General features: G+C 44.3%; 2 protein-coding genes across 4 annotated transcripts in view; one reads left to right on the top strand and one right to left on the bottom strand.

Moving 5' to 3' along the window:
• The window catches only part of LOC144141162 (BTB/POZ domain-containing protein KCTD20-like), a 129,566-nt gene extending 127,969 nt beyond the window's left edge, over positions 1–1,597 (bottom strand). For both annotated transcript variants that reach the window (XM_077672708.1, XM_077672707.1), the window contains exon 1: positions 1,511–1,597. The gene's annotated coding sequence lies outside the window, so the exon portion shown is untranslated. The remainder of the gene's footprint in view (positions 1–1,510) is intronic.
• Positions 1,598–1,779: 182 nt separating this feature from the next.
• Positions 1,780–18,658, top strand: Samtor (S-adenosylmethionine sensor upstream of TORC1). 2 transcript variants are annotated; one of them, XM_077672709.1, is made up of 5 exons: positions 1,780–2,057; positions 2,985–3,123; positions 8,324–8,437; positions 14,403–14,520; positions 17,032–18,658. In XM_077672709.1, exons 1-5 carry the CDS (start codon positions 1,979–1,981, stop codon positions 18,049–18,051), a joined length of 1,470 nt encoding a protein of 489 aa, XP_077528835.1. In that variant the 5' UTR covers positions 1,780–1,978; the 3' UTR covers positions 18,052–18,658. The 2 variants fall into 2 exon arrangements, with proteins under 2 accessions (XP_077528835.1, XP_077528836.1); XM_077672710.1 differs by having other exon boundaries at positions 8,324–8,422; positions 17,032–18,650.
• The last annotated feature ends 6,487 nt before the right edge of the window (positions 18,659–25,145 follow it).

Consider the following 25,145-nt stretch of genomic DNA (forward strand, 5'->3'; position numbering starts at 1 on the left):
TGCCGATTTTATCGCAAAGTTCAAACAGGTAATCAAGATATTGGGGAAAACAGGTGGAGCAGTGGCGAATGTTCAGCCACGGTCCAGCAATATGTCTACCTCACAAAATCATGTTTGTACAATTGGTGGCCTCGTACAGTAGTAGGGCCTTTAGTTTCGTTTTATCTTAATTCATTTTTAACTATGTTCTTAATGCTGGCCCACTCTATGCCGCTTCAGCGCGAAATTTTGAAGCTCTTCAATATTATCGCGGGTTTTTGGCTTAAAAAGCGTCTTTTGAGGCTTAAATGGACCTGATTTACCAAAGGGAGTTGTTTCTTGTTTTCACAGCCACTTTATATGCACAAAACGATGTCTACGTGGTTCTAGCTTCACTAATGGCCCAGAACCTCTCCAGAACGTCTTCGGTGTTTTCTAAAGCCTGCCACGTTATTCCCCGAATTTCACTTTAAAAAAAAAGAAGTTCGTGGCATCACGACGCTGTAGTGCTTATTAACAGTTATTGTTACACACGCCAAGCCAACGTTAAACCGCGGCCTCGTCGACGCAAAAAGCCGCGGGCAGTTGTCACTCAAGCGTCCGTCGAGAGGGCACGAACCGCACATGCCCTCACGGGGAGATCAGCTTTCGGCGTCACTTGACTGATACACGCCGACGGCGCAGAAAAGACCAAGAAATCAGCTGGGAGGCAGCCGTCGTCAACCCACATACATGAGGAGTGTGTTTTGTGTTGTTTTCACGTGGGGGAGGGGGCGCGGACTTTCGTACGTTTTCGTCGAGTGCTACCGACGAAACCACAAAAGACCACCCCCCAGCTCACTCCTTCACTCTCTAGACCCGCTCTCGGTATGCAATTAGGGTCCCCCAACCCGAAACGGCAGTGGCGTCAACACCAGAAGCGAGTCTACGCAGCGAATAAATGGAACGGTTACGGACCTAGCTGTTTCCTTCAAGAAACGGCCGTACACAACAAAACGCGCACACGAAATTCAGGCGTACGCGCAGTCGCAGGAATAACAATAGAGTGCGTGGGTTTCACGGCGGTTTCGACAGAACCCAACTCCGGGAAAGGAATTCGGGCGACGAACCGCCGTCAAGTGAGAGCAGAATTCGGCACCACGCACGAAGGCGCTTGTTTTCGTGGTAGGGAGATTGACCGTTCCAAGAAGTGTCGGCGGATCCAGACATGTCCACTCTTCGAGAAGTGGTCGAGACGACCATCCGCCCGTCGGCGACGTCATAAACAACAATAAGACTACTGAAATGTACACAGAGATTGTTTATGAGGGGGAAAATACATTCAGAGGCCGCATTAACAGCTGGGAAATTGAACCAGGGGCTTTTAAATTGCTTAAAGAGACGGAGGTCCTAAACGAAGTTTTGAAAGCGAAGGCACTCGGTAGGCTGTGCGTCGAGCAGTGCGCGCTGATTTGCGTACCTAGGGCTGAAAATGGCGTGCCTTGGAAAGGCGTTACAGATAGTAGAGGTGTGAAGAAGATTAATCGCTTACCATAACACTCACGAATGCCAGCTCCCACCGTTCCACACCGCTCAGATGGATCGGTGGACGACGATTATGACGTTCGGCTGCTCATGAGCACCAGTTTCGTATCAATGCTCACAAAAAGTTCCAAAACTTTTACTCACAGTTCATTTATAAAATTAATAAATATTTTTATGTTTGTTGCTGTCATATTTGTAATTTTTTATTTTACATAGAGTTTAAAAAGTGTCGTAACATTCCTGGGAAACTACGGCTCTGCGGGATTCTAATTATAACCGAAACCACGGCAACTGAGTGAACGGAACGTTCGTTCCTCCGCGTTGTTGCACGTTTTCTGCTAAACATTTGGCGTTAGTGATCCTGCCTGTGTCTTCTTCTCTAATTACTACTCGTTACTTGCCCCATGTCACTCTGATCTCCGCCTCTGTGAACTAGATTGCATGTCCGTCAGGGGACAATTCATAGCAGGCCGATATGACTCGTGAGGATCAACAAGAGCTCGTGGCCGTCATCAGAGGCGTTCACGAGAAGCTCAGACTCGACTACCAGACGAGTAAGTTTTCTTACGTTACAAATTTAAAGGTGAGACAGCTCATGATTAGCCTGATGATTATTCAAAGCACGTCACGTAAGGACAAACCTAAAACTCTAAACTGAAATTCGACTAATGTTGCTATACATGGGTTGGCGCTACACGTTTTGTTCATGGTGTTGTCGTGGGTGCGTAGATTTCAAGCGTTTGAGTTTCTGTCGGAAAACACGGCTTTTTCGTTTGCGTCAGTAAGGGGTAATGAAGATAAAATGCCGGCTGTCTACCTTACGCGCAACTGGTTTAAATTTCTTACGGGAACCATCGGTCGTTATTATCTCGTGTGTTATGTCCTGGTACATCATTTCCCCTCGGAACGTACCTGAAATAACCACTATGTGGCGCAAAGTGTCCTCTACCGGTTCGCTATTTGGTCATTTGAGCTGCGAATTGGTGCTAGCGCGCTGACGTTAATTCGCGTTCAAAATTTTCCTATTTGGCCCGCTCTTTTCCATCACAGCTGAAGGTACCGGCTAGCATATTTTTTATGGTTAAAATTTTACTTTTATGTTAGCTTACTTGATTTGCCACGTCCTGGTGACTGGATTGCTGAAAAATGTTGGCTAATCACTTTTCAGAGAGTACACGTCAAAATTCTAGCGATCATCATTATCATCAGTTAGCTTGCTAGAATCAAGAGTGACAGCTATAGAGTTCATACTACGAACTGGTAAAATTGTGCGTGGGCAGAATGCACACACTCATAAATCACACACCTTGCAGGTACATCACGTGGCATATGCACTTTTAGGGCTGTACCTAATCTTGCTTGTCTTTACCCCACAGTGCAACATATGCCAGGCCTCCAAGCGGGGATTAATCAATATGTACGCAAGTTCTTTATTGGAAAGCAGAGGCATAACCGAGTGTGTTTGCTGCCACCTCATTCAGATGGAGACGGAGACCGGGTTTGGAGGGACCACTGCCGAGACAGCGAGACCAGGAGGAAATACGCTGAGAGCATGCTTCAGCTGGCCACCTCTGTCTGGCCGTACAAGGATCGCATTGAGTGGTGCTACCAGACCCTGAGGCATGTATAAGGCCACCTGCTACGCACAACACATTCAAACATGTCCTTATGTACAGACACGCCATGACATGGTGCTTGCCCCTGTTATACAGTGAGGAGAATCCGACTGTGAACCACTTTCTGGACGCAAGTGTCTGTATGGACCCTTTAAGGGACAGTGAAGACAAAATGCAAGTTTGTTTGACCCTTTCACTGTCGGGTGTTTCTGGCCGCGACGCACCCCCCAGTGTTGGCTTGGTTTCTGAAATATGAGGGAGGGAACATACCGTAGTGATTTATTCAACTATGATAGCGTCCGGGATGTAACACGTCGAAAGGAAAGAGCGTGGGTGAGAAATCGCCTTTCTTCCAGATATATTCAGTTTGCTGTGCATGCTTCCGGGACGGCGACCTTCACTGTTTCAACATCAGAATCTGACGCTGTGGGACTTGCACCCGTTCCTCGGATGAGAAACTCTCGGAATGCGATTCCGAGCTCGGCTTGTATTTAGATTGGAATCGAAGAACCATCGCTACTGTCCGTAGTCGAAGACTCCGTAACCATGCGCATGGAGGGAGCGCTTTCAGCAGCACATACAACGCACAGAAATGATCGAGCGAAAGAGCCGCGATTGAGTTGTTTCGGTCTATTGCAGAGGCAACGGTGTGCTGGGCTAACGTGGTGCGCCTTAGCAGACGTGGGAACAAAATAAAAAAAACACCACAAACCCGTTGCGGATGGCACAACAACCCTTATACACGTATTCACACGCATGCCGCATGGTCACTCATCCTGACAGAGTACGGCGTGTGGAGCGACGAAGCCCCCCAGCAATGAAAGGTGCTCCATACTCTTCAATATACCGTTGAGAGAGTTAGCGAGTGAAAATACGAGCTACTGGAAAGATTCAACAGATGGCGCGAGCAGCCAAAGCGCGCCCGCTTTGCGCTATGGCGCGAATTTTCGAATGCACAATGGAGAACATACTGGTACATCAGTGGCACTCCAGAGGAGAAATGCGAAAACGTACCGGAACGTCGGTGACAGCGAAAGGGTTAATTTTAAAAAAAAAATGTGTTGTCCCAATAACAACGATACCAATTCTGGCGCAAAGTTTACAGCAACTTTTCTGTGACATCACGAATCTTGTTTGTGCGATTGGCAGCCGCCGACCTAAACCATAGCGAAGACACGGGATTGGACGATGGCAGTGGGGCCTCTAGTTGTGTTTGATTGCATCACTTGAATGATAGCGTGCAGTTAACGCATTGATAATTGTGTTTTTAGTGCTGGTCTTTACGATGTCACTCCTGACTATAACACGTCCTTGTAGCGTGAAGTTTAAAAGTTTCTCAATGCTTGCAGCAATTTTTGGTTAAAAAATGTGTTCCGTGGCTGGAATGGAGCTGTGTGAGGTACTGAAGCACGGTTCTTTCAAATGAAACAAAGTTGTATTCTGTCTTCGTAGCTCGTTTAACTTCAGGTGAAAAAAGCTGGCAAAAACATTCTCCGGAAATACTCGCCGTAAATGTCATTGTATTGAATTTCGGTCCCCGTCCGTCATTGGCATTCTTCTCTGCTCCAGTCACTCCTTCAAGCTCTCCAAGAACAAAACCGTTTAGCTTGATACAACAGCACAACCTTTAAATTGTCTTTACACCTGCTTGGCAGGTGAGCTCATCCCTTTGCAAAGGATAACGTTTGATCTGGCTGACAGCAATCTTGTGCGAAACTTGAAATTTAAGTTTGGTATTTAATTGTCAAACTTGAAGCGCACTCCTTTTTTTTTTTTTTTTCTTTTTTCCTCCCTCACTCTTCTATTTTTCTTAGACATGCCTATAACTTGCAGTCCCATACGGCTACAGTGCCCTTCACTTTGGCGAGCTGCAAACTTGCGTTTTGCTCCACTGAACTGCCAGTGTTCATACGGCACAAAACACAGAACAACATTTAAACACGCAAGCAAGAACTAATGAAAGGAACAAAAAAATCGCCGTGCTCGTCCTGCGTGACTGTGTCGTGACCTGTGTCATGTCTATCATCCCTTGCTTACCACATTACCGTACTTTCCAGTCTATACGTTTTACCGTTTTGTAGCCCGTGCCGCAGTATAAATAATTCCCTTTTGTTTAAAAACAAAATTGCGCTTAAGTATGGGGTTTCTAAACAGTGCACCGCATTTTCACTCTGTTGCAGCGAAGCTGGTGGTGTGGCTAGAGGCACGTTGAAGTGTGATACGATGTTTTTCAGTGCTCTGGAAAAATGAAACCATGCACCGTGTTTAAATATGGAGATGCACCGAGAAAGCTTTAATAAATACTTAAGAGGTGAGCCCCACAAATGGCAGGTCTTGGGGTGCACATAGCAAGGCAAAAAGGAGTACAAGAAAAGGGTAAAAAGTACATTGAAGCAGTGAATAAGAGTGAGAACGAAATGAAATAAATAAGGAGCGTTGAAAAAAATTGCAATATCAGGGGAAAAAGTCAGAAAACTTCAAGGCTATAGAACCTCGGTCAATCCTGAGTCAGTTAAAAAAAATCAAGAGAGCCTTTGTTCCTAGTGCCGCATCAGTGTGATTCTGCTATGGTCTAAGAGAGTTTACGAAGTTACAGAAGTCGGACAAGTGCGGGCGTAAGGGCTTGTCAAGAGCTATTTGTGTTAAAATTTGGACTTGTGTAAGTTAATTAGGCTTTGGGTAAAACTGCTGATTGCGCATTTTTTGGCCCATTTAGAGGCACCGCACCAAGCGCATAGAATTCCTGCCTACTGTCTCGAGAGATCTCAACGCGGCACAAAGCCTAAATTTTCAGGGAGTGTGTGGCACATTATGGGTGAGCAAATTTTAAAGTATATTGGTTAATTACAGGCCTCGGAAAAAATGAAATACTAAAGCAGGTGGTCAAGAGCATTATAAAATGCATGTTTTCTGTTTTCGGACAACTGAACTCTGTGCTGAGTTCAAATGAGAGGATGCCAGGAAAGATGTCCAGACAAAACGTAGAAAGTTGTTGGTTGTTCAAGTGTTTTAGGGAAAGTTACTAAAGGCAGTAATTTGCCCAGCTTTGAGGCATTATGCAAGGGGCATGCAATGTTTCCAGCTGTCTTTAAAGAACTTAATACTTTGCGCAGTTCAAATTTGCAAGAAATGTGGGGCATATCATAACTGATACTATGTGGGGCAAGTTCAAAACTTACGTAATTACGGTCTTTGGAGGAAATTGCTTTTACAAGCAGTCCAAAGCATTACACGCACGTCTTACAGCGCTCATTGAGTGTTTTCTCAATGGGGGGGTTTAAACTGGGTGCAACACCAAGTTTCAGTTTGCAGAAGATACTGGGTGTGATGTGCCTGCTTAGTGAAGCCCCCAGCAACAAATGAATGAATCCATCAATTACCTACAGTGCAAGTATTGGAAAGGTCGACCAAAAGTATTATGTTCACTTACTCTGAATCCTCTGTGTGTGCCCAGAAGACTTTGAAAGGGCTACGTAACCGCCTGTAGCACATGGGGATTGGACAGCACTTTTCCTTCGCACAGTATTTTGTAGTGGGTACATCCAAATTATCTGAGTTTTTAGATGCGACTGCATCTCATCCACTCGCCTTGTCCATGCAGCGTCAGCGTCTTCCGCCCCTCCCCCATTCTCCTCGCCGCGCAAGCTGCGCTCTCCGCCGCTCACCCCCTCTCCTCTCCGATGCCCCTCTCTCGTCCACACCCCTCCCCCTACACTATAAAAAAAATAATAGTTAGCGGCGCCCGGTTTCAATTCCACGACCCTGTGGGCGGAACGCAAGGTACACGGTGCTCTTCCCACTGCGCCACAAAACCGAGACAGAATCAAATGCTACGAACGCGCCTTATATCCTTGACTCATTCAAACTACGTCAAGATGCTACTGATACAACGCATGATGGGGCAATGATTAACACTTGCAATTAAAGAAAAGAAGCTCCCACTTACAGCAACAATGATGGAGTAAAGGTCGTTGCGACAGCGAAGCCCCAAGCTTACCACTTAGAGAGATTGACCAAGATCGGCCAATAAAACATAATAATAATCATAAAACATAATAATCATACGCGTTCCCGACACGTTTCACGCGATTTCAGAACCGACCCCACGATGCGTCGCATCTACACAGGGTTCCCCTCGCGGGGAGGTGGGCGCAACAATTTTTACAGCAAAGCCGTGTATGGCTAAGGTTCCGTGCATTTTTGTTGTCTGTCAGTGAAAACCTTGCGAGTAAAAACGCCTTGCGGGAAATCCAACTTTATCATGAATGCTCAGGAGATAACGGCTGCAACCCTTGTTTTATCAACTCCCCTATGCCAAAAAAAAAAAAAAAAACATTGCATGGCAATTTGCCGATAAAACGACTCTATGATTACTCAGCTTTTGTGACCTGTCATGATTAGTTAGTTGACAGTGAAATTGTAAACATCAATACATAGGCATCTATAGGAGGAGTACGATTAGAGAAAACAACTCTAACTCTTGTATTAGTGAAAGTATTACAAAACCAATTGCAGTGAAACCTCATTAAACTGTACCTGACGGGGATGCGAAGAAAGTACGTGCTAACCGGCGCTACGGTTTATCCAAATGCATTAGGTTAAACGGAGCTCGAGTCAGGGATAAAGTTTAGCTATGTATAAAAACACACTACGGCTTATGCGGGTGCGGTTTAACAAGATTCCACTGTATATGACAATTGGCCGCCAGACGACGCTATCATTATGCCGAATTTCATTTAGTTGTCATAAATAGTTAGTTGACAGTGCAGTTATAAACATTACAGAATTCCCTTCTGCTGTCATGCCATGGCCCTCTATAGAGGGAGTACAATTAGAGAAAATGGTTGTACCTCTTGTTCTATCGAAACTGCCCCGAAACAAATATGAAAATTAGCTGGTAAGACGAGTCTAACATTGCAGGTAACATTGTGCAGATAACTCAGTATAGTGGAATTAATAGGACAACCCATAGCTCCAAAGAGCTCTAAGCGTTTTTTAGGCTTTTTGTTTTGCGAAGGTTATAACAATGGGTTACTGGGCACTCGCTTCAGTCAAGCAAGCTTTCACTAAAGCATCTGTACCTGCGAAGTTCAACTGCTGCACTTGATTGAATTCACCAAGTACCGTGACCATTTGTTCACAAGTTCAAGTGGAGTCTTGAACTTTAACCACATTGCGCTTTTCTTTTTTTCTCTTCTTTGCAGGTGGTACTTTTTTGAAGGGGGCCTCGAGCACAGCTTGCAGAGGCATCACCGGAAAATGGGCCTTCCAAGCTCTGACTCTGTCCTCGAGCAAGCCAGACGGTTAATGCAATCACGGTACAGTGCGTGTCTATCTCGGCTGACGTGTGCACGTTGCAGAAGAAGCGACGTCCGACCAAGTTGGTGGTGGTTGGAACATATCTTGCTGGGATTGCATAAGTGGCACTGACAGTAGGAATAGGTATCGGTGCACCAAGACGCTGGAGTGTTTAGGTATCTCTTTTAACTTCATAGCACTGATTCTTTGTGGACTTACTCAAGAAAGCCATCTGTGCATCTTTAACGCCTGGAAGGTTACACTTTTGCAGCATAAAAACATGCTAATGATTAAATACTCCGTGGCGTTCATATTTTCATATTGCCGCGAACTGTGCGTTCCATTTTGTTCGCTTGGGTGTTTCATTGCTACCACCTGTCTGTTCCCAGCTGTCTTATCCGTGTTTGAAGCGAAGAGTGTATTTCTTCTCCTTATTTTGTATGTCGCACAGGCAATCTGATTTGATGGGAAAACAGCGTCACCTTGCAGTCACTTTCCCAGACTGTTCTTAAATGATCTCAATCCAAACCCATGTTACTGGAAACTGTAGCATCCTGGATAAATGCGTGCACAGGAAATTCGATGACATTCGATTTTACCGACGCTCGTTTGTGCACGTCACATTGTTGGCTGCCACTTGTTCTTTTTTTTTTAAGTTAACTTAAAACTAGAGCACGACAAAAACAAGGACTACAGCTGAGGCACACAGGACAAGCGCTGACTTCCAACTGAAATTTTATTGCAGAAACATGTGGTATTTATAAAAGCGCGTGCAATAACAGGCCACCTGATACAAACCCGAGAGGCAAAAACACAGGATGCCTAGCCCTCCTCTCCTCGCACTATGCACGTGTTCTTTGAGATAGCTAGCGATGTTATGTCAACGTTGTTTCGCCCGTGTAAATAATCAAGCTCTTTGGTGGACAGGGTTATAGGACCACACTGACGCATTGCGATTTCTGCAGCCTCCACGATTCCCCTTGTCATATGGTCGCAGCGGGGCTGCATGACTTGGCGTTGGTCGAATTTTGGAGTGCACTTTCCGCCAGTGCCTAAATGCCCTTCCACACTTTTGTGTTTTTTTTGTTACGGTGTAGTATTAAGGGTGCACATGTGTACTTGGGATAGAAAAATTGCCCCCAAAAGAAAGCATTTTTTTAGCCATCACTTTTCTATTTGTTTGCACAGTCCTGCCTCTCAAAATTCAGTACTGGAACAGTGCCAGGTACGTACAAAAGTAAGAAAAATTACAATTTTCCCATAATTCCCCTCTTTTTCACCACGAGCAGTATCGCAGTGACGGGAAATTTTTAAGAGGTACTTCGCAGCATGTAGTGCAGCTAGAGAGATAATTTATTTTGCAGCGTGAAGCTTAAATTTTACACCTTGCATTTCATGTTTTAATAATTGTTTAATTAGCATTATAATATAATTGGTTAACAGGAGTACCCTAATTAAAATAAACCTAGTAGTTAGAATGGATGTACACTTACATGCGACCGCCATACAAAAAAACTGCTTCCAACATTGCGTTATCACAACTGCTATCATATATTCATTCCCTGCTGGCAATTTTTTTTGTTGAATAGTTTATTTTCATTTTGTATTGTCCCCATGAACAATCAAGAAAGATTTTTAGTTATTTTGTCAACTAAATAACTTGCATCAAAACTGATTGGACATTTGAAACGAGCTGAAAAAACTGAACAAGCCCGTGAAGTTTTTTAAAATTTCTTGGAAATAAAAAAAAGATGTTTCTAAGACCAGTGTGTGCCCTTAAGGTGGATTACCACTCACCCAATACTGCACTCATCTTTAAGTTAGCTGTAGAGCACAAGTTCGCTCTAATAAATGTCCATTTCTCCAAAATAATCGATTCCTTTTCCGCTGCATGAAACTGTCAGCTATATTGCCCCTAAAAAACCGCTTCCCAGCAAGGCACTGGTTTTTAGTAGTGAAGCCTACTTTAATGGAGGGAAATGTGGAGCCATGAAGACAAAATACAAGTTGGGTTTATAAGAAATACTGCTCAGTCCCGATAACAATGATACCAATATCATCGCAATCTTCCAACAAATAACGGAGATAGTAAAGAAAACGTGTGAAGCAGTCGCGACCCCCTAGCCAATTTCCCACAACTTTTCTATGACGTCACGGAACCTTGTTTGTGCGATTGGCGGCCGCCTAACTGACCTGTCGCGACGACACATGACTGAACGTCTGTAATGGGCCCTCTAGTTCCATTTGACCGCATCACTCGAATGCTAACGTGCAGTTAACGCACTGAAAATTATGTTTTATTGCTGGCCCGTATGACGTCATTCTTGCTCATAACACGTCACTGGGGCGCAAAGTTTGAAAGTTTTTAAATACTTCTTGCTTTTTTTTTTCGTTAAAAAAACATCTTTTGGGGCTGCAATGGAGCTGAGTGAGATACTGAATCCTAGTTCTTTCAAATTACACGAAGTTGTATTTTCTCTTCGTGGCTCCTTTAATAAGAGGCCCTGCAAGCTGTTCTACGGCCTTTTCTAAAGCACGTAGAAAATGTCTTCCTGGCAGTGCATCGTTGCTGGCAGTGAAGCCAACTTTAGAGACACTCTGTGTATAGCAGGAGAGATTGTGCCTTTATCGTCAATTCGCGCTTAACGCTTTCGTTGCCGTGGATAATTGACCGATTTTTAGGGGTCTACGAACACATTTTTTTATCTTCTATACATATTGGTTGGGCACCGATTGCAGCAACATGAAATGCAGGTGATTTAACTCCCTTTCCAACGACACCAGTGTTTTAAATGTTTTCATACATCATAGTTGCGAAAAAAATATCAAAATCAAAATTTCTGTGAAGTTGTTGATAAAAAAGGAGTTCTGTATAACAAACCACCGATAGTAAAAAAAAATTTCAAAATGTACATTTTGTGGAAAAACGTTTCAAGAGCACGTCCTGGAAAAAATGTGGACTTGCGCAGAACTGTTTGTCAAATGTTCAAAAAATGTTAGTGCGCGTGGTGCCAGCACCATGTGTTGAAGCCTAACCTCCATTTTAAAAGGTGCAATTTTGGGTGGTTTCCTGGAACAATTTTGGCGGTTTGAAATTATCAGTGGCACCAATTTATCCGCACATGATGTAAAAATATCTTGTCAGTGACTGACTTTGCATGGCTGACTTTGCATTTATGGCGAGCACAGTATTCGGGACAAGCACGTGATGCAAAAAAATCTGCGTGGAGTTGAAAATGAAACGCGGTGGTTGACGCTTGTTGACTTTCACTGTCAGTTATCTCACAAAACATAAACTTGCAGTTTATTATCATCTTCTGGCTCGCTCTTGTAGCCCTGCTTGCAGGAATGAGGTGCCATGCCTTAAAATCGTGCCCTGCGAGCTTTCACCGAGTAGTTTCGTGGCTCCATTGCAGCGCCACCTAACATTTTCGAAAAGAAAAAATACCAGACCTGTTGGAAACTCCGTTCGTATGTGTAGACAGTTTTACTAAGGAGCAACTCTAGAACTCCAGAGATAACCTTGCATGAAAACGAAACTGTCCGGCGAACAGCTGGCGGTGTGCAAGGCCGGTTTGAAGCGCTCTCCTTGTCGGAACTAATATCTGGTGACCGGGTGTTATTTTTTGACTTGCATCAGAAGTTTTTACCGCTGAAATCGGGTTAGGGTTTGATGAAATCACGAGCAGCTGGCTTTTTTCAAGGATCAGTAGCGGATGCTCAAGGCGCCTCGGCAAATAGGCTTGAAGTTGGGTAACTGTGTATACTCGGATACAACTCAAGAAAAATGCGACTTTTTCTCATCCAGCCATGGTGTCACCGTATCAACATGACATCGCGGTAGGCCGCCTCCACGCCGCGCTCGCGGAAGAAATCAGAGCATGTTCTTTCGCGCTTACGGACTTCTACCAAAATGACCGCCTCCGCTGTTCGCGTCAAACCATCGGCGGCGTCGGGCTCTCTGAGGGTGATTTTTAGTGCCGTTCAGTCATATTCCTTGTTTGCGTGTTGTGTGCAGTGTTCTTAACATGCTCGGTAGCGATAATCGCTATGGTGTTTTTTCTTCTGCTTTGTGAGCGACCGGCATTGCCGGTAAACAGCCGCCACTGCAGTTACTGCAATCTGTGTACGCTGTATGATGCAAAGCAGTCGTCGTCATCTTGTGCGGGCATTTGGTCTTGAGCGTGAAGTGCTTCTCGTTCTACCGTTTAGTCCCTCCTGTGTCTGTGCTACCCACGGTAACTCCTTGTCTATTTCTCGTAGATTACGCCAGTCAGTTGTAAATATTACTGTTGTGCATAGCACACGACGTTAACGCCACAGAGAGTTATGCACAGGGCGCTTTCGGCAGGGCGTCTCAAGATTGCCATCATTATTTTTCATCTCCTTCTTCACGTCCATCACCAAGCTCTTGCTGACTCCAAGAAGATCGCTCACTGTCGCGGCTGTTTCTTCAATGCTGCGCTCTGGGTGAGGATGCCACAAGCGAACGTACGCGTTCCGGATCATCTCCCGTCCGCAGCTGCAGATGACACGGCCGCTTTTGTTTTTCTTGTACGATCGGCGTGGCGTAGATGGCAACGCACCACAAGCCTCAGTCGAGAACGATAAAGCACATTCAGATGCGACATCTTCGGGATCTATGGCGGGAAATGGGGACGGCAATGCATAAAACCAGAAGCAAGCGGTTGAGGGAAAACCCGGAAGAGCAGAAATTCACCATCAGAAACATAATTGAAACTCGCTACTGCAGCTGACGATAAGTTCTTTAAGGCGTTGCATTATAACGGGCAAATAAAGAATTTCGGCTGAGGTTTTTATCTCCGCTCAAAATGAAGGCGCCCTGAAGAACTACTTTTCGGCACGGACGCATTCAGGAAAGCTTGGCTCCGAGCACTGGCTTGCGGGCGGCTGCGACGTCACGTTGATAGAGCAACACCATTGGATGGTAGGGGGGCCTTTGGCTGGGCGATGCCGGTTTTTTCTTGACCTGTATCCGAGTATAGTAGCGCCAAATATGAATTTCGCAATGCAGAAACGAAATTGAAACTGTTGTAAACTGTTTGCAAATGGTGCTGTGACAGTAGAACCCGACTTAGAACAATGTGCGCAAAGGAAATAAAACTGCCTAAAATCATAAAATAACTTTGCAAACAGGCACTGCTTGATGTTTTCAGTTGATTTTGGAATTATTACCGTCAGAGTGCAAACTTGACGAACGAAAATAGTAATCTGATTCACCATTTGTGCCCAGATAACCGAAACCAAACGCTGATGCAGAGTAATTACGTGTGGCATGCATTATTCTTTGGTAGCAGTGACTCGCGATGAACGCGCCCCTTTTCTACACTGAGGTGATGCAAACGCGTGTCAAAAATCATTGTTTTGTTGCAAAAATGAAAAAAACTGATTCTGAAAGGGCGTTTTCTGAGCTAACTCCAAATAGCTTTATGTGTTCTAGAAATGACTGGAATGCTATGAAAAGGGGCTCCCAAGGTATCACTCAAATTAAACGATTTTAAATAGCCATGGTAACAAAAAACTTAAGGAGTCTGTGTAGCTTTTTTCTGCTTGTGTTGTTCTACAGTCATCTGCTGTGGGGTGTGTGGGTCAAAGCAGTTTTTAAGTGGCCACCCAAAGATGTGTATGAGATGTTGTGTAACCTGGTAAACGTCATTGACCTCTGACTTGTTTTTGCAAAGGGAGGGTTTTTTTTTTCTAGTAAAGAAAAAAGTGTTGTTGCAGGGGGCAGGAGGGGGATATCAAATTATAAATTTAGTTAGATGGAAATACGCCTTCGTGATTTTCAAAAGCCAGCTTCTATTTAGCATGATAATTAAATTTCTTACTGTGAAATCTTCAAACGTGGCTTTATTGTATAACTGCTGTCAAAGTCTGCAGGAAACATCACAATTGAAGACGTGATTATATTATTAGTTTGTTACATTTAAGTTTAAGTTTAACAAAGTTCAACTGAACTTCCAGGGAGCTGGCGTTGGCGTCGGGAAAAGTGCGTCTTCTCGACGTCGGAAGCTGCTACAACCCTTTCGGTGCCTACAGCGACATTGATGCCCTGGCCATCGATTTGACTCCGGCAACAAAGGTATGCGGCAATTGCACAGTCAGGTTGATTGTGAGAAGAAGTTCTAAATTGATTGCCAGCAGTTCTCTGGTTCAAACACTGATTTCTTTGGGCATCTCACGGGCCTGAAATGGAAGCAGCATGGTCAGTAAGGGAAGAGAGTCAAGTGCATCTTTTACCCCATTGCTTATCATAACTCTGGAGCTGCATATAATGTCAGGAAAACTGTCTTTGCATCAAATAGCGGCCTGCAAACAACAAATCATGCAAAAAAGATGTAAAACGGAATGGTTCTTGATATCTCACTCATGTTAGCCAAAAGTGGTGCCCTTAAGGGCCTTAACCCAATCCTTGTTAAAGCTACGAAATCAAAGAAGTTCTTATGCAACCATTATTTTCTTGCAGTAGCTTCAGGGAGTAGGTGGGCCGAGTGCTTCTGCAAATATCGATGCTCAGCATTGAGCCCTACACCATTGCTAGCAACTCTGAGTTCAATTTGCATCGGGTGCCCTGAAGTTTGAAAGACTAAACTAGTTTGAAAGAAGAGAGAGAAGAAAAGATAAGATAAACAGGAATAATCAAGAAGTGCTCTTCCCACTTGAGCCCTACCGCAACCTTTTTTGCCTTAGTAAAAAAGGTGACATATTCAGTAAGGTGAATCAATTTTGTAGTTTGTTTTTTTCGTCCTTTTCTTGCCTGCTGTTGTTTGTGCCTGCTGTTTGCCTGCTGAATTGTGCAAAAAAGTGTCGAACCACCTTTTTCCTCGTCAACTTTGTAGTAGCCCAGTAAGCATGTTTGTGAAGCCCCACTAACTAACTGTCCTTAGACATCAGAGCAACGAGTTGCAATAGAATCGGTAACGATGCTTGCTGCGAAAGGGGTGGAGGGATTTCTGAGCTGCTCGTATTGTTTTGTTTGGTTTACTTTTTAACTTCGCCCAAAGGTGGCACGTTCGCACACACACGCTCCCAAAAGTTAGAAGATTTCGACATGGAAAAGGGCGCACTAGACGGGGACACAAGAAAAGACAGTGACACGGGATGAGCGCTAAACATCAACTGAGGCTTTATTGACAAAAAAGGCTATATACATGCACACAAATGCGCAGAAACACTAAAAAGATACATAAAGCGCAGCTTTCACAGAACACGTGATTGACGCTGTAGATAGGCTTTTTCTTTTGTGTGCAAAGCCAGCAACGGAGTGCTCACGCATTCGTCGTTTTCCTTGATAATGCAGAACGCCTCGAAGATTTCTCTTTGTACCTGCCGCGGTGGTCCAATGGCTACGGCGTTGCACTGCTGAGCACGAGGACGCTTTTCTGATGGCGACCAAACGCAAAAACGCCCGTGTGTGCGAGATTTCGGCGCACGTTAAAGATCCCCCTGCGGGTGGTCAGAATTAATCTGGAGCCCTCCACTACGGCGCGCCTCATCGCCGGCGTTGCGTCGGCGCATTAAACCCTACAATCGATCAGTCAAATTAAAAGTATTGCTGGGCTACTTCCAAAGTCATTCTGGGGTTGTAATGCTGCGCTATTTATCATCGCAACAAGTGGGGCAAGCAGAAGCTTGGCTAAGCTTGGCTAAGCTGAGCATCTGCATGCTGAGTGCCAGCTGACGTGCTCACATGCCAATTTGTCGTGGGGCTATATTTCGAATATGGTCACTCAAAAATACTTCTACCGATCAAAGAATACTGTCTGCCCCACATGTATTAGACCGATTTTGGAGTAAACTTGCTCTATGTGGGATCCAGTGAAGGCTAAGTCAATTGATAAGCTGGAAAATTCAGAACAGAGCTGCACGGTTTGTTTCGGGGTGTTACAAATGGACAGACAGCTGTACTGCTATGCAAGTGGAATAGGGTTGGGAGTCGCTTTCTTAGCGTGGGAAGAAACTGCAAATGAAGGTTTTTTTTTTTTTTTTTTTTTGTATTTCATGGAAACCTGGGAATTGTTCCTAACAACTATTTCAGTGAACCCAATTACATGTGCAGTCTAAATGACCACCAATACAAGGTGAAAGGTTAACTTACAAGGAGAACTATGTTTTACAATTCCTTTTTTGCGATTGCTATTAGAGATTGGAATTTGCGGCAAGAGACGCAAATGTGCTGTGCAAATGAAGAATTGTTTTATTCCAGACTATAGCCCCCCACTGTAATGCCTTTTTGGCAAAGTGGGGGCACTCGCTGAATAAAGAATAAAGCGCATAACTGGCCGTCTAAAATACCTCCAATTAAAGAGGCTTCAAGCGCAAAGGCAGCCCTATTTTGTGCGCAAGTATTTATCCTTTTCCGAGGTGTACTGTTGGGCGAGTTGGTAATTCATTTTAAAAATAGCTACAGTGCGAATATAAAAACAAGGACACAAAAAGACGACAGGACAGCGTCGTCTGTTTGTGTCCTTGTTTATATGCACTGTAGCCTTTTTTTAAAATCCTCTTCCAGCCTAGCCCCGAAATCGTTCCTTTCTTTAAAGGAGCACAGACTAATTACCCGATCCACTTTACCTCCCACTCCCCCTTACAGGACGTTGTGGAATGCGACTTTTTGAAGCTGAGAGTGGTGCCTGGGCCCATCGAGGTCAGCGACCGCACGCCAAGGACAACTCCCCTCGAAGCACTCCAGGAGGGCAGCTTCGAAGCGGTCGTCTTCTGCCTCGTCCTCGAGTACCTGCCGTCGTGCGTCCAGCGGTGGTCCTTCTGCCGGAAGGCAGCCGCACTCCTTAGGCTTAACGGCCTGCTCTTCATTGTCACGCCGGACTCGAAGCACCAGCAGCGCAACGCTGCCATGATTGCCAGCTGGAGAAAGGCGCTGGAGCACATCGGACTTCTCCGAATCCGCTACGAGAAGAGGCAGCACCTACACTGTATGGCCTTCCGGAAGGAGGTACAACAGACGATGGACTTCGGAGCAGACGACAGCAGGGCAGCAGATGACGTTTTAAAAGCTGGACTCCAGGAAGATACAACAGTGTGCATTGATGGAGCAAAACAGGTTGAACCACCATGCGATTCTAGGCTTAATGCAAGTAGAGAAGTTCTTAGTAAGTCCTATGGTGCAGCATGTATTAGAAACAGTAAGAGAGATGCAGACGGCAGGGTAGCAGATGATATTTTAGGTCATGGCCCGGAAGCTAGGCCTAATGCGAGAAGGGAAGTTTTTAGGCATTCCACGGTAGCAGACGACAGTTGCAAAGCTGAACTCGAGAGAGACGAGGTGCGCAGGGATGGCATGAAACAGGTTGAATCATCATTCTGCAATGCTAGGACTGATGCAAGTACGGAAGTTCTTGGGAAGTCCAGAGGTGAGGGATGTGTGAGGGACAGTGGGAGAGAGTCAGAGGTTAGGCTTGGCGAAGTGGATACGGTGAATTGTGATGGTGACGTCGGAGAAGAGGAGGACATAGCGCAGCTGATGTACATTCCGCAGGACTCTCGAGATTATGTGGCCCTGTTTACCAGAAGTGTTATTGAGGACAGAACGAGTGTCGAAGACGAATCGTTGAGAGATGTGTTTGCAGAGCTGCCGGGTTGCGAAGACCTATAGTGAAATAAAATTTAAAACACAGAGAAATCGTGCAAACTGGCCTTGAATTTTTCTCTTTTTCTTTTTGCATGATGTAATGGATACGCCTGAAATATCTGTTCATATGCTTGTTATGAACTTCATCCACTTCGCCTAGCTTCTGCTCAAATCACTGGCGGCCAACCAGCTTACAGGCGAAAGAGGATGAAACGAAACGTATTATTATAGGGAAGGTGCTTGGCCTACTGCTAGGTGGAGGGTAGGAAAACCAGTAGGTCAGCCACACTATGGCGGCGTTGCAAGCAACATGCCCTAATTAAAATAACGCCTATGATTGGTTGAGGACGTGGTCAGTCCTCATTTATCTGGACATATATGCATTTAATATTGTTAGACCTTCAAAGACCAAATGAGAAACGGAAGAACGAACTGGTGCAACGATTTTTTCATGCACTAAGTAAACACATTTGCGAACGATCTAAACGTCTACACATACGTGTTTATGAGATAAAGTTATGCTTTCGTACTCCTGCTTCATGATCGATGCGTGTATTGTCTTATCTACAACCGTTCCTTTTTCGGGATTTTCAAGTAACCATTTTGGCACAATGGAAGCCCGGTTCCACGCGCGCGCCGTGTGTCCAGAGATCTTACCAGAGCTTTTGGGTCCACCAACCGGTCTATGGGGAAATGCATTTGTTTTCTGACAGGACGCCATCAGTCCCACTTAAGAAGCTTTCGCTTTGAAATCTTTTGTTGAAAAGTTAAAACTGAGAATTTCACCTGTGAGCACCTGTAGGAAGAACCCTTGGCAAAGGTTGTGCAGGGGTGGGACAAGCTGCTGGAGCTTTGTGGAGTGTCGAAATTTTTGTTGCTGCCTCTGTTCTTGTGTACCCTATTTACACAATTCTAGGTCGGCCCTTTTTTTTTTTTTTTTTTTTTTTTCAAGTTTGACAATCCAGCGTTGGGGGGTTGACTTAGAATCGAAATCAAACTTTTTGCCGCTTGTAACGGCAAGAGAAATGAGAAATCAGGGGTGCTACGTGCTGGGGAAAGCGTAACACTCTCGTTTCCATCCATGGTTATGGTCGAAGCATAGCGTTTACCATTGCATACATTGCAATAAAGATGATGCCGATTTTGAAAGTTGGCATTCCCGATCTGTGCCCTTTGTCCACCATACCTGGAGCAGCCAATTCTTCCACCAGCGTATTCGGAAGTGTACAGAACGTAATATGATTGTCTTGTCAGCGCTGTGCATTGATTCAAGGGACTCGGTAATACTTATTTTGTTTATTAAAGATGAACAAAACTCTTCTTGCATGAATGTGAGTAACGTAAATTTTGAGGGGGTTCACCTACATTCGAGTCGACTTACAATCATGTAAATATGGTACTCAGGCGGGGGGAGTAACACGTAGCACTCGGACACTTCTGTGTGCATGGCGTAAGGAACAAACTGCTTGTGCGAAGTGGTGGGCAGTGTTGTTACCGGGATGCCGGATAGTGATGTTTTGAAGACGACAGCTTTTGTTGGGCTACTTGAACGCCAAAACTTTGGCCTCTCTGTCCGTCCCTCGATTCAGCCACCCGGCCAAAAGATAAAAGAATTCTGACACAAAAACTGTATATAGGCAGAATATTTCCAAACCTCTAAATCTAACACCATACTGCATTCTTGTCAACAGTACTAAGGGGGCACATGGGTCTTTGGGACGAAAAAATTGCACAAATAAGCATTTTTTTTTTTGCTATCACTTTTCTCTTTATTTCCTCAGTTTTTACTCCAAAAATTCCGTATGTTCCACATACGGAATGTGGAAGATCTATTCTTGTCTTGCTGGTAATCTTTTGTTGAATAGTTTTTTTTCCTACTGTTCTCAAAAACAATCAAGGAATTTTTTTAATTAACACAGAAACTAGTCACCTCACATCAAAACTAATTATATATTTGAAATCAGCTAAAAAAACTGAACAACCCTTTGAAGTTGTATCAGAATTAGTTGGACAGCAAAAAAAAAGTTTCTAAGACCAATGTGCTTCCTTAAAAGCAAAAAGAAAACATAAGGCATATTTGAAGCAAGTGGTACAGTTGAACCCCTTTCTAAGAGACATACTGGGGAGCAGTTTCTGTCTCTTATACGAGATGTCTCTTATAAGCAGGGAAACATGTTTTAACTTACTAATCAGACCCTAGTTCAATGTGGGCACCGTATGACTAAAATAAGCTCAAAAGAACGCTACAGCATGTTTCAAAAGATTCACTCTAATTAATGTTTGGCCTCAGAATTTATGAAACTTTGTTTGCTTCATGGCTGTATTTACACTGTTTTTTACAACCGATTCTACAAGCTTTTTTTCCTTTCCTTGTTTGTGGAAGATGAATCGTAGATGTTGAGTTCACAGCCAGAGCGCACAGCTTCTTCCGCTGTGTGCTCAGGCTATTCATTACGCTTGCAGGACTCAACATCTGCAGTGCTTCTTGATTGGCAGCTACGCGAGTGGGAGAGCCCGCATGTGCGATCGCGCTCCATCCAATGGATGGCAGTAAGCTTCAACCACTTCTGTCAGTTGCATTTCCATTGGCAGGGCTTCTCATTGTCATTTCATAGCTGACTGAACCATTTTGTGTTTGCTGAAGTTGTAATAAATAGCGACTGCAGGCGTCTGTCGTCCACCTGTGTTTCCACAATGGAAGCAACTGCAATTAGTGACTAGTGGCACTGCATCTGAAGTTAAAATGCCTGTTACAAGCAAGATTACTGATTAAACTTCAAGGATGGCTTGTCCTGTATAACCAATCTTCTACATCCAATGTCTGTTATAAAAGAGGTCAATTTAATGGGAAAGATAGGGCAGCCAACCATGTGGGTGAATAGTGTCTCTTATACCCATTTGTCTCTTACATCCATGTCTCTTATAACGAGGTTCAACTGTATTTGCAGTGTTCTTTTAATGAGATATACATGTCTGCCTGACATTTGCCGTAGCAAGCTAGCAAATGCTCTCTGAAAACAATCTTCTATCCTAAAATACAGAAAGAGCTCACACCCGAGCCTACACCACATGGTGACATTCCAAGAAGTTCAACGGTAACGAAAAGTTCCAATACACGGTGCACAAGCTCTGGAACAAGGTAAAGAGCAATCCTCCACTGTTTTTATCGTTAGAGGAACAAGACGAGAGGAAAAGAAAAGAAGCATTTAGGTGGCAGGCGCAGCAGCAGAAAATCGTTGCTCGACAACATTTCAGGAAAGGGAGCAGATACACAACCAATTTTTTCTCATTGTAAATTTTGGTGCAATATATTTAGATCAAGTGCACCGTGGTCCAGAGGCGGAGGGACCCAGTAAGACCCCCGGAGTGTGTTTGCACTGCCTGCCAACATTGCACCGACTGCAACATCAAGAGGGATCACTTCTGGCATGTCATATACTATTCACTCAATGCTGTGGTGAAGCTCTGTCGCTTTAAGCTACATTAGTGTTCTTGACTGGTGCTGTTGCCTGTCTCACTGATGGATGCCACTGCTAGGGTTCAAGTTTGCATTGATGACAATTTGGCGAGAGAATAAACGTTAATTGAAGTGAAGGAATTGGCTTGTAATCAAGCTTTACGAAGGCATCCTCAGTCCAAGGTACTGCTAAAGCACGCACCAGAGTGGAGCACCGATGACAGCAGTTCCTAGGTGTGGTCTCCTTTGGTACGGGGCGACCATCCATTCAAAAGGAATCCTGCTGTGGTGGACCGTGTGGACCAGTGCTCTTCATGATGGAATAAGAAACTGCACTGCGATTGTCAGTAAAAAAGAAGGTGTCGCGCTTCACGAGATAGCGGACATCATTCTGGGGCCATTTCCTTCCATGCATTGATGAAGGTAGTGGTGGTTGTCAGTGGAGCTCTGTAATCCGTGTGTGTTTAGGAATACTGGTTCCTACCAGGTGTGCACTGCACTAAAGCACTCCAAGCTTTGCTCTTTGCATTCCAGTCAATTCAAAACAAGTTGCTGTATGGGTGGTACGAGATGCCAAGACAGTCTGCACTAAGGTGCATGCTATTTCTCAGGTATTCCTTGAAAGGGAGTCTTCTAATCACATGAAGAAGATTGTGACATGATGGAGTGAGCCGTTTCAACCACTCAGTGGCTTAGGCCTTCTCCAAGAACCCGGAGCCACCTGGTGTCAGATTTCTGAATCGTAGTGCCCCTAATGGTGAGGTGTACTTGATCTTCTGACTGCACAGATCTGCCAGTTTGGGTGAATCGTGTTTTACCAACTGAAACGTGCATGCCTGTGCATTTCAAATAGTCATTCAAGATATTCAGGTCTCTTTGGATCGACCTGCATTGCGCTGAGTGTAGTGGCGTGCTTGTTCGCCTTAGCCCAGATGGAGGCATCATTGAAAAACCCGGCCTGAAGACCATAGATGTCATGCTAAGACGACTGCGATTGCTGCATTGGGGGTTGTACATTGGTGTGCGTGTTTGCTTGTTTTATGGGGGCAGCTACGTGACATTCTGCATTTTTACCAATTCCTTCGAGAAAGGGATTCATTGTAGCTTTTTTTTTGTTGTTGTTATTCCGGGATAAGGAATGCCATCACTCCAAGAAAGTTTGATAAATGGACTGTCCTTTCAGGAGGAAGAATTTCCTGCATACCATTCAGCGCACTGACTGCTGCTACAAGAAAGTCGAGGGGGCTAATGGTTCCAAACTGAAGAAGTGCCAGAGTTTGTCTGCTGTAGCAAACAAAATTTGCACAAGAGGTGGTACTGCTGGTCGACCTAGCTAGCAAGGTGGAAAGTTCTGCACATCCACTGTTGGATGTGTTTTTGAGCTGCCTTCATGAAAATCGAGGAGTCTTATGAATGCCATTCTTTGCATTGCTGCATACTTGATCAAAAGACAGTCTCCTCTGTCTGTCTCACATTACTTAGAATGGTACTTCCGGTCAGTTATGATTTTCATACTCGACTCGTCAGTGCAACTTCTAAATATTGTAACAAGAATCAAAAGAAGTGGACATACCGTTTATTCGAATAAACGGCAAGGTTTTTTTTTTTTTTTAAATTCGTAGCCTCAAATTTAAGTAATACCCCACGTTTATATTCAAAGCTCAGTACCTTGCCTTATATTCAAATACATATGGTGCGAGCGCGCGCGCGCGCGCGTGCGTGCGCGTGTGCGTGTGCGTGTGTGTGTGTGTGTGTGTGTGTGTGTGTGTGTGACTTTTTTGACCATCCAAACTGCACCCTCACCATATAATCTGACCACCTGAACAAAATCTCAATAAAAACGGTAGCACCTCGCGTATCCACCAACGACGACGAAGAAGCAGTGGACAGCACATACACAAACTTGCTCGGATTGTAATGTCCGCTTGCACCTCTGCAAATAGATCATCAACCATTTGGTTCCTGTCTCCCTTGGCTTGCCACTGCATAAGCATATGTATTTTGTGCAGTTTTGTCATGCCATGTAGAATTGGTAAAATGCAATGTCACTGCCCCTAAAACCAGTTTGCTTTCCTTCTTTATTTCCTTTATGCTGGTTCAGTTCACAAAAGAAAAAATGAACTGAAAAAAGGGAACCCAAGCAAATGCATTTCCAGACTTTGCTCACGAAATTTGCTTCGCGCATATTTGCAAAATGCAATGGCCAAAATATTTTCTATCGTATACAGTTTAATTCACTTATTTTATATGCAAAGAAATATGCCATTAGGACAAAATGCAAGTTTAGTTCATTCGAAAGGTTAATTGCTACGTTATAACAACACTGACACCACTTTTAATGCAAACTTCGCTCAAATATAAGCTGTATAATGAGGAAATACCCTAGCTACTTTTCCGCACTGAACTCGCGACGTATTATGGGCACCGTGTTGCTATTGGCCGAAGCCAACGAAATCCAAGGAAAATCAAACAGGGCTCATAAGCTTGCAGAAAAATCGAGCTAGTATTTGAACTCTTTTTGTAGCATATGCAATGGTGGGGTAAACAATGGAAGTTACAAACGAACATGTAAACATGGAAGGACCAGTGCATACGAAGTGCACTAGTTTATGCTGCAAAACCGTCCAGTGCAATTGGGTCTGACACAACACTGGCCAACTGGCATAAGCGACACTGCCACTTATGTAACCCTTCCTGTCGAGTTATACCCACTTTTTCATATGACACGATTACTATAAATCGTGACAATAAGCAAGGTATACAAGTTCGTTCAGAAAAAATAATGTGTGCAGACAGTGGTTTTCAAGCAATATCAACACGCCGTCTCTAAAAACGGACCATAACCAGGTTAAAAAAAGCCATGTTATGGCCATTGACAGAAGCCTTCGTCAACATAGAAACTCTCAGTGGCTATGCCACCATACAGTGGCTAACCCATGAAACGCAAGAAGGGCTATTGTAAATCTAAAAGACATCTACACAAGACGATTCAAACTGCTTAGAGACATCTTGGCGAAGAAGTTATTTATAAAAGCCGTCCTGAAGAAGTCTTATAGCTGTGCTAACGCGACGCTTATAGCCGTCTATCTGGGTGCTTGCAAGACATCTACAGGACTTCTTGTAGGATGTCTCAGCACCTTCTTGTTGACGTCTATACAACTTCTTTTCAAGGAGTTTTAAGACCTTTTCAAGGGGTTTCAGGAATTACGTTATCCACGTTTCCTTCGTGGCACCCACTAAATTCTTTCTCTGTACACACAGGCTAGCCTGAAATATAGCTACGAGCTGTCCCCACAACCGACGCACCCAGCAGCTGCTTTTGGAACACCGACTCGACTGCCCGCTGTTCTCCGAATAAATATCTGCTTAAACTGGCAGGCAGTTTAAAAGATACTTAATCGGAGAAGGGCTGGTCATTGCTGAGTGTTCTGGAAGCAACCACTGGGTGTGTTAATTGTTGACAGCTGGCAGCAACATCCACAACCGGCCTGTGTGAACAGAGAAAGCATCAAGCGGGCAGCACAACTGAAGCTGATGTTAGCACAACATAAATAGGGGGTATTCGCATAAACTCACAAGAATAGAGTTGCTTGATGCCAGCTAGGTCTCATTTCACATGTTTTGTGTCCTGTGTACAACAAAATGATAAAATCAACCTGTA

This window comes from Haemaphysalis longicornis, unplaced genomic scaffold (genome assembly GCF_048455015.1).
Source record: "Haemaphysalis longicornis isolate Haplotype H1 unplaced genomic scaffold, Haemaphysalis longicornis Haplotype H1 scaffold_6, whole genome shotgun sequence".
Taxonomy (NCBI): Eukaryota; Metazoa; Arthropoda; class Arachnida; order Ixodida; family Ixodidae; genus Haemaphysalis; species Haemaphysalis longicornis.

What these genes read in the sequence shown, in the direction of transcription:
- Samtor (XM_077672709.1), top strand. Translation starts at nt 1,979, where the DNA reads ATGACTCGTGAGGATCAACAAGAGCTCGTGGCCGTCATCAGAGGCGTT. An exon ending in CAGACTCGACTACCAGACGA is followed by an intron (nt 2,058 to 2,984) that starts GTAAGTTTTCTT and finishes CACCTCATTCAG; the next exon opens with ATGGAGACGGAGACCGGGTT. An exon ending in TGGTGCTACCAGACCCTGAG is followed by an intron (nt 3,124 to 8,323) that starts GCATGTATAAGG and finishes TCTTCTTTGCAG; the next exon opens with GTGGTACTTTTTTGAAGGGG.